At 39.1% G+C, this 16872-nt stretch overlaps 1 protein-coding gene across 4 annotated transcripts in view; it reads left to right on the forward strand.

The window, feature by feature from the left end:
- The window catches only part of Trim24 (tripartite motif containing 24), a 104751-nt gene that overhangs the window by 82645 nt on the left and 5234 nt on the right, over nt 1-16872 (forward strand). The window contains exons 9-16 of one of the 4 annotated variants that reach the window (XM_050147903.1): nt 622-890; nt 3716-3808; nt 6756-6929; nt 8690-8825; nt 11385-11457; nt 12934-13102; nt 13759-14087; nt 14734-14866. In XM_050147903.1, the coding sequence (XP_050003860.1) occupies nt 622-890; nt 3716-3808; nt 6756-6929; nt 8690-8825; nt 11385-11457; nt 12934-13102; nt 13759-14087; nt 14734-14866 (1376 nt within the window). Of the gene's footprint in view, nt 1-621; nt 891-3634; nt 3809-6755; nt 6930-8689; nt 8826-11384; nt 11458-12933; nt 13103-13758; nt 14088-14733; nt 14867-16872 lie in introns of all 4 variants that reach the window. The other 3 variants (XM_050147902.1, XM_050147905.1, XM_050147904.1) reach the window with 3 other exon arrangements.

Genomic DNA, 16872 nt, shown 5'->3' on the forward strand with positions numbered 1-16872 from the left:
CTCAACAACCAGTATTTCCTTTGGCATATTGGGTTCCTGGATTTTAGAATCGTCAAACATGGTTGTTCTCTCTCTCTCTCTCACACACACACACACACACACCTGACCCAAAACTAGATTATATGTGAGAAAGGAAAGAGAGCTGGAGGGGGAGTCAGTGCTTTCATCACGATGTACAATGGGAAAAGAAGAAATAGACTCAGACGGATGTCATCCATCTGCCGATGACATCATACAGAACAACAGAAGAATGCTGCGGGCCAATCTGAGACATGTACATAGCTGTTTGCTTATCAATATATAGCCAGTACCTGGACTCAAACACCTTGATCTGCCTTACTAAAAGAAACAGCTTTAGAAATAGAAAATGTGGGACAGGGAGATGTCTGATTTTAAATCTTACTATTTTTTAAAGAATTAGTATTTTTTCATAAAAAATTTTATATGGTAAGTTCACGTAGAATATACATAAAAAAACTCATTGGGAGCCTCTATTTTTTAATAGTTTAGAGGGGTCTGCATCCAAAATTCTTTGTCAGTTGAGGTCCAAATCAGTAACCATATAAAATGTGGTGTTTCACCCATTATAAAAACTTATCTTGTTTCTTTCTTTTTAATTAGGTTCTTTAGTAATCGAGGATAAAGAGAGCCAGCCACAAATACCTAAGCAGAATCCTGTCGTGGAACAGAGTTCACAGCCACCAGGTGGTTTACCTTCCAACCAGTTATCCAAGTTCCCAACACAGATCAGCCTAGCTCAGTTACGACTCCAGCATATGCAGCAACAGGTAATGGCTCAGAGGCAACAGGTGCAACGGAGGCCAGCACCTGTGGGTTTACCAAACCCTAGAATGCAAGGGCCCATCCAGCAACCTTCCATCTCTCATCAGGTAAATTTGGAAGCAGGCCTGTCCTACCTTAGTTAACTGTAGTGTGATTGTATTCAGCAGCTTACAGTTACCAACACCCCACACACACTGTCCTTCATTTAAATACTAAAAATTGACTGCATTAAAGGATCCTTGATCTAACCCCTAGTTTTTAGTTGAACTCTAAACTGATTTATTTGCTTGCTATTATCAATCCCCATGCATTGTCATCCAATCCTAGCAAGGAATAAATGTTTATGTTCCCAAATAACTTAGGCCTGTGATGGATGAGAAACAACTGTGTACCTCTGATTCCTGTATGGGTACATGAATCTCTTTGGAGGTAGTATTTAGAAACCCACACTGCATTCTAGAAACTAGGACAAGGTACAGTAGAGGACGTCAGGCAGCCCGTTAGAATCCTTTCTTTTCAGCCTTTTACATTTTTCCTGAGCAAATCCATATACTATTTCAGTTCTTACTAGATGTGTAATCTGTCATTTTTCAATCCTTTTCTCTTTTTTAGCATGTGTATGCATTGTATGATGAACAAGTGTTATCTGTGCATGTCCTCATGCACACATGTACAGGTAGCCATGAACATGTCATATGTGGAGGCCTGAAGTTGACATCAGTATCTTCCTTTATTTCTATTTACTTCACTTACTGAGGCATAGTCTCTTGCTTTGCCCAGGGACCTCACTGAGTTAGCTAGTCCAGCTAGCCAGTTTGCCCTAGCTCTGCCTTCTGGGTGCTGAGATTACAAATCATCCTTCATGCCTACCCCACTGTTTTATACGGGTTCTGATGATCTGAACCACACAGCAAGTGCTCAATTCTCTGAGTCATCTCTCTAAGTCTTCCGATCCCATTTTCGTTCTGCGTACTTATTAAATAGTTTAGCCAATTCTGTTTAGGTTAGATATAGGCATGCCTAGATGAGTAAAAGCCTGGTGAGGAGTTCATCCATCTCTTTCATAGAATTTACAACTTTCAGTTAATTTTATATTCTCCCTGTTTGGACAGGGGTTTGTAATGAGTTTGGTAAATGGCACAAATGAACTGGAGTTTCATAAAAGTCAATCTCGTGGATAGAACTATGCTAAGAATTCTCATTACATTTAAGAACAAAGCTCAGCTCAGAATGTCTTGACAACAAAAGCAGAAAGGAAACAGGGATAATACAGATGAATAACTGATAAAAAAGAAATATTAGTTAATTAGGGGGAAAAGCTATTTTATTAGTAGTCTACTAATACTAGGATATATAATGTGGTTCTTTATGGAAAAATATGTAAGTGGCATAGCCTTTTGAATAGCAATTTAATAAACATTAAAGTATCTTTCAAAGAATTCTTCAACCTAATTGAGAGTTACAGACATTCATGCTTTTGTTGTTATTTGCTTATTTGTGGTGCTGGAACCCAACCCAAGCCCCTGACATGCTACAAACAAATGTTCTACCACTAGTTTTTAACCAGGAAAGGAGTTAATCCATCATCTTAATTAATTGCCTTTTTACTAAGAAATAGCCAAAGCAGCTGGGCTGTGGTGGCACATGCCTTTAATCCCAGCATTAGGGAGGCAGAGGCAGGCAGATCTCTGAGTTCGAGGCCCCCCTGGTCTACAGAGGAAGTTCCCAAACAGCCAGGGCTCTGCAGAGAGACACTGTCTCTGAACCTTCCCCTCCCCCGAGTTTTAATAGTCTTTTGGGCTTGTCAGAAATATTCTTCTAAATGAACCCAACTGTAGCGTAACAGTTCAGGAAATGGGTGGACTACTCCCCTATTGCTCACTTGTCAGCATCTTAGTGGTAGGCAGGGTTAGCATTTAGTCGCAGTGCTCTGGCACCAAATGTCATTTTGGTTGAATTATTGTGTTGAGCAGTTACTGAGAGGATGAAGCTGTGGTGACAGAAAGCTATCTCTTCTCCCTGAGAAACCATTCATTAAAATTTAGAAAATCTCTACTATAATTCCTCACTATTTTCTGCTTGTTTTTTTCATAGTATAAAACCCTCATGTTACAAATTTTCAAGGAAAATCAAAAAGAGTTGTTTCTGGCTTGTTCTCTGTGTAGTTCACCACTAATACTGTTTCTGCTCCTCCCCTGTGGAATTTCAGTTGGTTCAGAAACGCCGTAAATCTGTTTTTCACGGGTTCTGTAATATAGTCTAAACTAAGGGAGAAAGGGGGAAAGGAAGCGGTTAATTTAGAGTAGGGGAGTAATTTAAAAAGTAGGAAAAACTAGCGGGGAGGGCAGAGCTGCACTTAATGGCTTTTGCCTTCACAATGTCAGAGTTTGAGGTGTTGCTCTGTGAACCTTATAGATGGTAAGGACTTGTTTCTCTGTGAACATGGGGAGAAGTATTCCTCTTAAGAAGTTCTGATCATATACATTGATGGTATCTTAAACAAAGAAGCAACAATTCCTGACTGTAAAGACAGTTAAGTGATGGAAAAGAGACTTGCATAAGAGCGCGGGGTTTGTATGACTGCTCGCAGGTGTGCTTCCTTACCCCACCCCTCTGCCAGGAAAGCTCCCTTCCTTCCTCTTTGTCCTCTTCCTTCTGCTCACCCCATCCTTCCTTTCGCAGTCACTGTTTCCCCTTCCCTCTTTAAAAATAGATTACTGCCATCCTCCCCATTGCTTCTTGTGGTCTTAGTGTGGCAGAGCTGCTAGCCTTTGGGATTTTACACAGGAAAGATCTGGGCCCCTCTTTAGGAGGCCCTTGTTACTGCAGTGCTTTCATTTCTTTCTTCTAGCATCCACCACCACGTTTAATAAACTTTCAGAATCACAGCCCTAAACCCAATGGACCAGTTCTTCCTCCTTATCCTCAACAGCTGAGATACCCACCAAACCAGAATATACCACGACAGACAATAAAACCCAACCCCTTGCAGATGGCTTTTTTGGCTCAACAGGCCATAAAACAGGTGTGTATTACCTTTCTGTGCAGTTGCTTCTGTGCTGGTGTTTCTTTGTGTTTCAGATCATAAGAACTTAGAAATTAACTATAAGAGAAGAAGGTCGCTTGCTTGCCTTCTTAAATGAATAGAAATTACAGAGTGTACTTAGAAACATCTATGGGGTCAGAGGTACAAAAACACATCTCAGTGCTTTATAGTCAAGAAGTCCTTGCATACTCTGTTAAATCAGGGTCTGATTTAATATCCTCAGGTTTTAATACTATTTAAAAATTCATACCTCTTCTATTTCATCATTAAAAGTAAGTAAAGGTTTAAATTGTTGCTTGGTATCAAATTCTATTTATTTTCCTAGTTTATGACCTTGCCAAGTACATTGTTTTTAGATCTCACTCCAGCTATAAAAATATAAGTACCACCAGGTGATGGTGGCGCACGCCTTTAATCCCAGCACTCAGGAGGCAGAGGCAGATCTCTGTGAGTCTGAGCTAGCCTGGTCTACAGGAGCTAGTTCCAGGACAGACTCCAAAGTTACAGAGAAATCCTGTCTTGAAAAACCATTGAATAAATAAATAAGTAAATAAATAGATGGGTACCTTGCTGAGTTATTCTAAAGTATATAAAAATACCTGGCGCATTTCAAGCATTCTTCCTTGAAGAATCCTCTTCTTCCCCCTTTATTAGATTGTAATGGGTAAACTATTGCCTTCTGCCAGTGACCAGTACAAGGGACTGAGGTTGAACTCGAGTCACAGAACCAGGGACTCCATGCTATTCAGCACAAGAGTGCTTCTGCTGTCATTCTAGGAAACTTTTATCTGAGTGGTCCAGCATACAGACTACAAAGCAGGGACAGGGTAGGGTATTTCTTAATCACTGTCATCAGCTGTGCTCATGACACAGATGGTCTCAATTCCAATTTGGGGCTGTTTGCTAAGCTGTATTTGTAAGGTGATAGAAAACATCTTGGCATTCCTACCAGGGGGACAAAGTTCTTTGGGAACAGAGTACACATAGCAGGATGGTATAGGGAAGGCGATTGTAGTCATGCTTCAGCAGGTACTCTTTTCTTCTTAAATATTTTTGGGCATAAATGAGTAAATGAGCAAATAAACCAGGACAAATACTTTAAGAAGTATGATTATGTATTTTTAAACTTTGTAGAATCAGATTTACAAATGTTATGTACTTTTTTAAAAAGTTTATTTTTGTGTGTGACTGTCAAAGATGTAGAGGTAGGATAATGCTCTTGGCACAATTGCTGTTTGAGGTCAGAAGACTTACTATACGAGTCTATTCTGTGTTTACACTGTGGATTTAAGGGAGCAGGTTGTCAGGCGAAAACACACCGTAGGTTTCTGTTCTGTCCTTCCCTGTGGATTTCAGTGATCAAGTTGTCTGCCTTGGCAGTAGGTACCTCTGTGAACTGAACTACTGACTTCAGAAATTAGTTTTATGTATAAATTTACCAAATCGTAACGTGGTCGTGTAATAGATACTTCGTGGCTAGTAAGAAGCTAACATGTTACAGAATTTTTGTGAGATAGTATTTCATTTTTGTATGTGTTTTATCTTATATATAGGGGAAAAAGTAGAAAGGTATCCAACAACTGTGATTCATTATTCTTTGAGGGGAAGGAAGAACAGGTGTATAGGGATGAGATAAAATTGTTGAATGGTGAAGATGACATTCACTCTCAATTTTATATATTTTTTTAATATTTATTTATTTGTTTGTTTATTTATTATGCATCTGTCTGTGTGTATGCCTTCAGGCCAGAAGAGGGCACCAGACCCCATTACAGATGGTTGTGAGCNCCAGAAGAGGGCACCAGACCCCATTACAGATGGTTGTGAGCCACCATGTGGTTGCTGGGAATTGAACTCAGGACCTTTGGAAGAGCAGCCAGTGCTCTTAACCACTGAGCCATCTCTCCAGCCCCAATTTTATATATTTCTATATGTAGTTTTCATAGTTATGTATGTAAGATTTTTTAAAACATGATGTTTCAGAACATTATAGTGTCATCCATATATCATTGATTATGTGTTTGGGAAGTTTTTCTGTTGAATAACCTTGGGATAGCATTCAATCTGCTCCCAACCCCATATTTTATTTTGAAAATTTTCATGTTTTTCAAATATACCAAATATTGAAATATAGGGAACATCTTGTTCCCCTTAGTACATACTAACTGAATGCCTTTTTTTAATCTAACCATCATCTGTACCTTATTTTGTGTAGGTTTTATAGCAACCAAACAGCATGATTCAAATTTGTACCTTTCAGTATGCCTAGCATTATCTTTGTGTTTATCTTAACTTCTAATATGAATGAGAAGACTTTTCCTCAGAAAGGCTTAACTACCTGTTTATATGTTAAAAAACCTAACAGTGGGGCAGCGGTGGTGGCGCACGCCTTTAATCCCAGCACTGGGAGGTAGAGGCAGGCGGATCTCTGTGAGTTCGAGGCCAGCCTGGTCTACAAGAGCTAGTTCCAGGACAGGCTCCAAAACCACAGAGAAACCCTGTTTCGAAAATCCAAAATAAAATAAAATAAAAAATAAATAAAATAAAATATTTATTAAAAAAAACCTAACAGCCCTATTTGTGGATCAATTTTTTTTTTAGGCATTTCATGTACGCACAAAAGAAAATATATGTTTTAATTCTCCAGCTTTACTTTGAAGGTGCTCTTTGTATGTTTGTTTCTTGTCCGTTTCATTTTCTGGTATATACTAAATATTCTCTGCCAGAAAAAAAAGGTTGCTTATGTTTTGATCTGATTGACACGTGTGTGTGCACATACATAATGTGTTTCTTCTCTCACTTGTTCTTCCATTCCAATAACATTTGAGCTGAAATAATAAATAATAAATTGAGCTGAAATAAACTGTCTTCTGTCTTCCGTGCCTGAGTTACACTAATCTTTTTTCTTCTCTTCTTGGTACTCCAGTGGCAGATTAGCAGTGGACAAGCTCCTTCCACAACTGCCAGCAGCTCCTCCTCTACTCCTTCCAGTCCCACGATCACAAGTGCAGCAGGGTACGATGGAAAAGCTTATAGTTCACCCATGATTGATCTGAGCGCACCAGTGGGAGGGACTTATAATCTTCCATCTCTTCCAGATGTAAGTTTATGGAAAAGCTGTACTAATAGCTTCCTTTGAAAACTGTCCTTGAATCTGGATGCAGTGTAAGGTGTGGGTTTATTGATTTACCAACTATTTTTGAAAGCTTACTTTTATTCTTTAGAAATCAAATGTGAGTAAAATTAGAAATTATGAACACTTGGGCATACAGAAGGATGTTTTCCTGGGCTCTGAAATTAAAGATGTTTGTAGATGTTGCATCATAGAATCAGGGCTGGGAAGGGAGGGAAGTAGGATGAGAGAACAGACTGGGTGTCTGACTGGAGTGTGCACAGTAACAGCCAAGTGAGTTCCAGAAGTGTAAGACATGGAAGAGCAGGGATTCCCTTAACAATGGAACAGCAGTCGTGTCTGCTTGAGCACATCCCCATATGGTTAGTGCTCAGTCCTTGCATGTTTAAATTAAGAAATGGGTTAATCCTTAGGGTCTTTAACTTTGGCAAGTGACTTTTTAAGAATCATAAGATTAAGATAATAAGATTTTTAAGAATATAAAGGCAGAAAATGTAGTGTTCTGTTGCCGGTTCTCCTCATCTTCGTCATTTGTTTTCCATTTTATTTTTTTAAAATTTTGTTTATGTGGGCTGGAGAGATGGCTCAGAGGTTAAGAACATTGCCTGCTCTTCCAAAGGTCCTGAGTTCAATTCCTGGCAACCACATGGTGGCTCACAACCATCTGTAATGGGGTCTGGTGCCCTCTTCTGGCCTGCAGGCACACACACAGACAGAATATTGTATTCATAATTAATAAATAAATATTTGGGGGGGGGCTGGAGAGATGGCTTAGAGGTTAAGAGCACTGGCTGCTCTTCCAGAGGTCCTGAGTTCAATTCCCAGCAACCACATGGTGGCTCACAACCATCTGTACTGAGATCTGGCGCCCTCCTCTGGCGTGCGGGCATACATCGAGGCAGAATGTTGTATACATAATAAATAAATAAATTAAAGAAAGTTTTGTTTATGTGTACAGGTATTTTGCCTATATGTATGCCTGTGCACAGGAGTACTTGATGCCTTTGAAGGCCGGAGATGGAGTCAGATCCCTGAGACTGAAGTTATAGATGGTTGTGAGCTGCCGTGTGGGTGCTGGCAATAGAACCCTGGTTTTCTGGAAAAGCAACCAATGCTTTTTTTGTTTTCCCCTGCAAGATTGGGTATTCTCAGTGTCATGATATATCCACAACCAAACTTGAAACATTAACATTTTTGAAGTATTTTACAGTTTAGAAGGATTTATCTGTAAGATTATGAAAGAACTTTTCAAATTTCTTTGATTTTTTTTAAATCCAAGTTGAGATCAATTATTATTTTTTAGTAATTGGATTATTAATCTCATGAGAGTCATTTCAGTTTTTACATTGCATATATTCTAAATGGGGAGAGTATACGTTTTTCATGCATACATCAAACAGGCAAACTTAGTCTAAATTTTATATTTTATCTTGGTTTTCGGATTATTCCACACTATAAGTTATTTTCATTACATTAAGAAACCCAATCCTTTATGCACCATCTGGAAATTAGTAACTAAAGTAGTGCCTAAGAATATTAAAATACAAAGGACCTTGTCTGCTTCCTATCCCCCACCTCCCACCACCATAGAAGAGTCCACAGAAAATGAAAATATTCTTCCATATTATTTCATTATGCACATTATACCTTGGAAGTTTTCTTGTAATTTGAAAGTGGTTTTGGTTTGCAAAGTTAATTTGCCCTGAAATAATTTATTCTCTTGGAAGATTGATTGTTCAAGTACTATCATGTTGGACAATATTGCAAGGAAAGATACAAGTGTAGATCATGCCCAGCCAAGACCTCCGTCAAACAGAACGGTGCAGTCACCAAATTCATCAGTGCCATCTCCAGGCCTTGCAGGTAAAACCACCTTTTGGATTTGTAAATATTTTCTAGTTTTTACTCATTTTTACTTATAATAATTAAAATTTTCTCTCTGTCCCCTTTTTAAAAATATCATTCTAAAAATGATAATGGTAACTATATCTTGAGGTTTCCTTTCTATATATGTTTATTTTATGTGTGTGTGTATCTCCACCTGTATGCCATGGTGCATATATGTAAGTCAGAGGACAGACTGGTGTTTTTCTCCTTCCACCAAGTTGTCGGGCCTGGTGACAAGTGCTTCGACCCGCTGAGCCCATCTCACTCTCCTGTTTTTATGCCATGTGAAGCTAGTATTCACGAAGAAGGAGACAAAGATTAAACTTTTATACTTTGTCATTTCAGCAAAATTTACTGGCATTATAGCAACCAATGAGCAAATTTTTATCACACCCTCACTAATAAATTTAGTTGTCTGTGAAGTAGTCTTTTCTAGAATATAATTTGTCTAGAGTCAAATTTTATTAAAATACATAGGAAAAAGTCTTTGGCTTGTTTGTTCACTGTTGTTTAGTTGTGTTTAATAATGGCTTAATATAAGGAGGTTGAGAGATAGCTCCGTGGTTAAGAGCACTTCCTGCTCCTGCAGCAGACAGGGGTTCCCAGCATCCACATGGTAGCTTACAACTGCCTTACACTGTAACTTCAGTGCTGGCCTCCCAAGCGTTGCACACATGTTGTATACTTATGTACTTGCAGGCAGAACACTCAATTCACATTTAACTAAAAATTTTAAACAATATTATTTCATAAGCCAGGTGGTGGTGGCCCACACCTTTAATCCTAGCTCTTGGGAGACAGAGGCAGGCGGATCTCTCTGAGTTCGAGGCCAGCCTGGTCTACAGAGCAAGTTCCAGGGCTCTGTCAAGATTACACAAAGAAACCCTATATCTAAAAACCAAGTAATAATAATAATAGTAGCAGTGATAATAATATTTTATATGCCTACTTGCTTCCTGCAAGAAACACTCTACATACTATTCCTGGAGACTTGTTGTGTGACTTCCTGAAGAGACATTAACAGATACATGCAGATAATGTGCTGGTGACAAACCAAAGAAAGAATTGCATGCAAGTCTAGCCCGGTGAACCAGTGAGCTCCCCATACCCTGCCCAGCAAAGCCGGGTCCCATTTTGCAAGGCCCTCACCATATTGTCTCCTCTGCCCCAGCACTTGCCTACATAATAAGTAACTTTCTGTATCTTAACTTCTTGAGCTTCCTGAATTTTAGTAGCTTCATTAGCCTCATATTTTTTCCTCATCTTCCTGAATCTTAGGAAGTTCCTTTTTCCCTGGAGGAGAGGTTGTTTCAGGTCTGAGGAAGTTAGTCATACAACAGCATCTGTTTACAGGAAATATTGAAAAGGAGTGAACTTAATTATTTCTGCAGTGTTATTTTTAAAAAAAGGTGTTTGCAAAATTTAAGTGGAGATTCCTATTTTAAACACAACTATACAATAGAATAAAGGACAAGTACATATGAATAAATTAGGATGTTCTTTGTGTTGCTGAAAGACACATAATTAAGTAATCCCTACACGGTAAAGACAGCCAACAAAACAGGCTAAACAGAAGTGTTTCCTCTCTCCAGTCATCATAAGAAGAGTCTAAACAATTTGGTTTCTTACTACTGAATTAGCCAAAATTTGAATAGTGGTGATACCATTGATGAAAAAGTCATCATCAGGTGTTTTCATGTGTATTGATAGTAGTATAACTTGGCAAAACATTTCTGAAGGCATTCTGGCAATAATCTTAAGACTAACATTTACCTACTACATACTATGCCAGATTACCATATAACCTATACTGTCTCCAGAGTATAGATTTTACTTAATATTATTACACTTAGTTATTTGTGTGTGTACACGTGTGTAAGTACCGTAGCATGCACGTGGAGGTCAGAACAGCTTATGGCAGTCTATTCTCTCGTTCCACCATGTGTGGGTCCTGGGGCTCTAGCTTAGGTCATCAGGCTTGTCAGCAAGCAGACTTACCTCCTGAGCATAGACACTTTTTTTTATGACAGCAGTTCAGAACCTCTTCTTTTCTTTTTTCTTTTTTTAGCTGCTTCATGTCTGAATCTAACTTTCACTTCCCCCATTACTTGTTCTCATTTGGTTCCAGAGATTGAGCTCAGGTTATCAGGCTTGCTGACAAGTACCAAAACCTCTTCGCCATCTGCTGTCCCCTTGACCACCTTATATATCCACCCCTTTCTCTTATGTAGTTCTCACTGGCACTGGAATCCTCTAGCTACTTTACTGCAGAAAGGACTTAGTACTTCAGGCTGGGAGTAAGTAGATAGCCAGTGATGCATAGACCTTTTTTCTCACTGCTCAAGAGTCAGTAGTACCATGACCATAAACTTTTAGTGTAACAAAATTAAAGATAGGCTTATTGTTTCATAGAATTGGTGTTCCTGGTTTTGGTATAATTTAAGTGAATTATAATTTATATTATAACATAATTATAATTCAACCTGAATGCATAATTGTTAATTCAGCTATGTGTGTCTATTTCCTTCTCCTCAGGACCTGTTACTATGACTAGCGTCCATCCCCCTATACGTTCACCTAGTGCCTCCAGCGTTGGGAGCCGAGGAAGGTAAATAGATTTAGCCATATATACTGGCATAGTCATTCCTCAGTATCCATGAGAATTGGTTCCAGGACCCATCTGAATATACAAAAACCTGCAGTTGTCCAAGTGTTTTATATAAGGTAGTACAGTATTTGAATGTAACCTGCATATACTTTTGTGTATGCTTTAAATCATCTCCAGGTTATTGATTGTGCCTGATTCAATGGGACTGTTTTGTAAAACTTGTTTTATTGTATTGTCTAGAGAATAATGACACCACCCCCTCCAAATAGTCTGCATGTTCCCTCCCACAAGGTATTTTTCATCCATATATGTAAGTGAAGGACATGGACATGAAGAGCCAACTGTACATAAATTTCTTGCAGTTGTTAGTTTTGATACTTGGTGCATCTTTTACTGTTAATTTTTAACTAATATTTTAGTACAATAGAGTGATTAAACTTGTACAACTTTTAGGAAGTATTTGTCTCAGTGCTAAAAAATAAGATAGAATTTGACATCATGTTACCAAGGACAAAAATAGTTATAGTACTATATAGACAGAGTTAGGGAAAAAGAAGCAATGCTTTCCTTATGGGGTTTGTTGTTACGGATGACGATGTTTTGTTTGTTTTAAGACAGGCTCTCACATGGTCAGGAACTCTCTTAATGTAGATGAAGCTGGCCTCTTAACTTGTGGTAATGCTCCTGCTTCTGTCTCTGAGTAAAGAAGCAATCTCTCTTTCAGTGTTGTATGACTGTTAAAATGATCAAACATTGGTTCTACTTTAAAAGAAATTCTATACAATTAAGCTTTTTCTTTAAGTTGTTATTTAGTTCTGCCTTCATTGTGTTTGAAAGTTACTGCTTGTGGTAAACCCCATTTCTTGCTAACATTTGAAAGCAGCGTTCTCTAGGAGGAAGTTTGCCCATAAGAACAGAATGACTAATGGCGCAGGGTTTCTGTCCAACTACTGCCTTTAAGGAGCAACCACCAACAAATGATATTCCAGTGTCTTAACACAAACTGGGCATGAAAACCTAGGGTTCTTGTTGTCCCTGGAGTGCTTGTGACCAGACAGGAAACTGGGAAAGACTGAAAGATATTTGACCCCAGATCTAGTTGAGCAGTCAGTTCCAGGGCCTTACAATACTCAAGTTGGTCTTACTTATTTTTCATATACATGGTAAATCATTTTGAAAGGTTAGTCTGTAGGGCCTGGCATCAAGGAAATTTATGTTGATTCCACAATCATATTTTATATTCATTCATTCATTTATTTATTTATTTATTTATTTATTTATTGGTTTTTTTTCGAGACAGGGTTTCTCTGTGGTTTTGGAGCCTGACCTGGAACTAGCTCTTATTTTAATATCATTCACTGCTGATATAAAATATGCGTATTATTGTGAAGTTACATTATTCCAGTATGTTCTTCAGCTTTCTATTTTTTAAGTTGTCTAATTTTGTCTCTCCCTCTCCTCCTTTCTCCCTCACAGCTCTGGCTCTTCCAGCAAACCAGCAGGAGCTGACTCCACACACAAAGTCCCAGTAGTCATGTTGGAACCAATCCGAATAAAACAAGAAAACAGCGGACCACCTGAAAATTATGATTTTCCTGTTGTTATAGTAAAACAAGAATCAGATGAAGAATCTAGAACTCAAAATGTAATTACATCAGTGCTTTTAGTAATGTTGCCATTTAAGAGGCAAGAAAAGGGTAGTCCTGATACAACACCCACAAAGTAGACTGTAATATGCGAACAGAAGTTCCACAGAATTTAGATTCATCTTAGCAGAATAATATTTGTGTCTGTCTTAGTTAAGGTTTCTCTTGCTGTGATGAAACACCACAACTGGAAGCAACCTGAGGGGATAGGGGCGAGGATTTATTTAGTTTACTCTTCCACGTCACAGTTCATCAAAGATGTCAAGACAGGAACTCAAAGCGGATCTGATTCTGAGGAAGGAGCTGATGCAGAGGCCATGGAGGGATACTACTTACTGGCTTGTTGAGCCTGCTTTCTAATAGAACCCAGGACCAGGAGCCCAGGGATGGCATTGCTCATAGTGGACCTTCCCCCATTAATCTCAGTAGGATAATGCTGGAGCTTGTTTGCTTGACTGGGCTCACCTCCTCTCAGATGACTCCAGCACAGTGTCTGAAGTTGACTTGAATTAGTAGCTACATGAAACCACCTTTACAATTCATGTGATTGACTTTCACACTGCCCACTTAGTCTGTAATTATCATAGGCATCGGGAGATTAAAGGGTCACTTTCAAAGTATGCATACATACATAATGTTCTCTCTTTCTTTGCAGACTAACTATCCAAGAAGCATACTTACTTCTCTCCTCTTAAACAATAATCAGAGCTCTGCTTCTGAGGAAGCTGTGTTAAGATCTGATGCTCCTGATAGCACAGGAGACCAACCCGGACTTCATCAGGAAAGTTCCTCAAATGGAAAGGCTGAGTGGCTGGATGCCTCCCAGAAGTCTCCTGTGCATGTCGGAGAGACAAGGAAGGAAGATGACCCCAATGAAGACTGGTGTGCAGTTTGTCAAAATGGAGGGGAACTCCTTTGCTGTGAAAAGTGTCCTAAAGTATTCCATCTTACTTGTCACGTGCCCACATTGACAAATTTCCCGAGGTAAAGCAGTACTTCTCTAAAGTAGAAAGCATGGGGTTAGGAGTGTGGCATAGTGCTGGAGCTCTTGACTAGAGCACAGGGCTCGGTGCTGTTCCCCACTGCTGCAAGGAAATATAAAAAGTAACAACATTTTAGAGGAAAGTGGATGTAGCTAGAAACGATGACATAAAAATGGAAGGGAGGGAGGGTAAGGTGGAAGGAAGAAGAGGTTTTTTTAAGTGTAACTATTATAACATTTTTGACAATTGTTAATAACATAAAACTTTTATAAAGCTTAAATTTTATTTGGCACAGTCCTTAACACTGATCTACAGTTTCCTCTTCCCTGGTTCCTAGTCTCAGAAAGCTCATCTGCTATGGTAAACAATAATAGATCCTAGCTGGCCTTGGTGGGCACACACTTGTAACCCACCAAGTATAGAGGAGAGAGAGGAGGAAGGCTCAGAAGTGTGATGTTTAGTCAGACCTTTACATCAAATTTCTGCTACTTCTACTCCGTACTGCTTTGTACCTAATAGTAAGTGATAATAGGTAGAGAATAAAACCCATGCCAAAGAAACATGTCATAGATGGCCTGCACGTGGTGGGAAGGGTGGTGGAGAGCAGCCTGACAGACTCAGAACTCATAGGTCCTTTATCCCAACAGTGGAGAGTGGATTTGTACTTTCTGCCGAGATTTATCTAAGCCAGAAGTTGAATATGATTGTGATGCTCCCAGTCACAACTCAGATAAAAGGAAAACTGAAGGCCTTACTAAATTAACAGCAATAGATAAAAGGGTAAGTTTTTGAGCATTTCCACACTAGACTATTAGGATGGCTTTTGTTACATGTGTTGATTTTTATACTGAGTTCTTTGTCCTTTAAGTCTCTCACTTTGTCCTTTAAGTCTTCTACACACAGAAGAATAGAAATTTTACATAACTGCAGGGCAGTGGTGGCGCACGCCTTTAATCCCAGCATTCAGGAGGCAGATCTTTGTGAGTTCGAGGTCAGCCTGGTCTACAAGAACTAGTTCCAGGACAGGAACCAAAAAGCTATGGAGAAACCCTGTCTCAAAAAAAAAAAAAAAAAAAGAAAGAAAGAAAGAAAGAAAGAAAGAAAGAAAGAAAGAAAGAAAGAAAGAAGAAAGAAAGAAAGAAATTTTACATAACCAATAGCGCGCGCGTGTGTGTGTGTGTGTGTGTGTGTGTACACTCAATGTGGATTTTATACCCATGCCTTTACATGTGGAGGGTAGCTAGAGTTTGACCTAACATATCTTCCTTTTTTGCTTTCCACGTTATTTTTGAGACAGGGCCTGTCACTGAACCTGAAGCTCATGGAGCTAGACTGGCTAGCCAGCAAGCACCTGAAAGTCCCTTGTTCCCCTCCTCCCTCACACAAGTTACACCTGGGTGCCACCATGCCTGGCTTTTTTACTTGGGTGCTAGTGATCCAAATCCAGGCCCTTGTGCTTGCATAGAAAAGCACTTGACCCACTGAGCCATAACTTCTTAATTAAAAGAAACCTCTATTAGGTAGAAGTTTAAAATACTTGTTAGCTCAGGCTAACCTAGAACTCTCTTTGTAGCTTATGCTGACCTTAAATTCACAACATTCCAACCAAGTACATCTGATTACAAGTTACCATGTCCAACTTCGTTTTTTTATTTTTGGGTTTTTTGCTTGTTTGGTTGTTTTTTTCTCTTGTTCTTAATGTAATTTTTTTTTTTTTAATTTGAGGCAGGGTGTCATTGTTAGTCCATACTGTCATCAGATGGCAATCCTCCTGCCTCAGCTTCTTATCCCTGGGTTTATGGGAATGAGCTACCATGCCTAGCTTTAGTCTAAGCTTTTAAATTTTGCCTCCCTTTCTGTCTGATTTCTTTCTTTTTCTTTTCTCTCTCTCTCTCTCTCTCTCTCTCTCTCTCTCTCTCTCTCTCTCTCTCTCTCGGTTTTTCGAGACAGGGTTTCTCTGTAGCTTTTGGTGCCTGTCCTGGTACTAGCTCTTTTTTTTCTTAATTACTAGTTGATTTTGTTTGTCAGGATCTTTTGAGAATTGACAGCAAGATTGATTTTTTTGATTTAATGTTCCTAGAAATAATTTCATACTTTGACCACATGATATTTAACATTTAAGTATAATTTTTTTAGTACTAAAGAATTTATCAAAATATATTTTAAAAAGAATTAGCCATGTGGTGGTAATGTACATGTGGTAGAAGCAGGTGGATCTCTGTAAGTTCCAGGACAGCCATGGCTACACAGAGAAACCCTGTCTGAACATTTGCCCCTGTACCCCCAAAAAGAAAGAAACAACATGAAAATTGACATGTAAGAGGGGGAACCTACACTCACTGCCCATACTGCAGGTGTTCACTAGGAGGGCCTGAGAGGAGAGAGTAACAGGGCTTACAGGGAAAAGACTCGGCCACTCCCTGACTTCCTCCAGTGACTGCTGGTGCACAATACGCAGGCTAGAGTGGTGAGGGGATTCATCTTGAGGAACTGGAAACATGTATTTTATAGTGTTTGGTTTATTCCCATAATTATAGGAACTCTCATATCCATATTCCCCAACCAAAACACAAAGATTGAGTGTTTCTTTCTTTTGTTTTTTGGTTTTTCTAGACAGGGTTTTTCTGTGTAGCTCTGGCTGCCCTGGAACTCGCTCTTTAGACCAGGCTGGCCTCAAACTCACAGAGATCCGCCTGCCTCTGCCTCCCAGATGTTGGGATTAAAGGTGTGCACCACCACTACATGGCTAGATTCAGTGTTCCTTATGTATTTCTCAGGCTTTAATT

The sequence above is a fragment of the Alexandromys fortis genome, unplaced genomic scaffold (genome assembly GCF_014885135.2).
Source record: "Alexandromys fortis isolate MF-2015 unplaced genomic scaffold, M_Fortis_MF-2015_v1.1 scaffold_57, whole genome shotgun sequence".
Taxonomy (NCBI): Eukaryota; Metazoa; Chordata; class Mammalia; order Rodentia; family Cricetidae; genus Alexandromys; species Alexandromys fortis.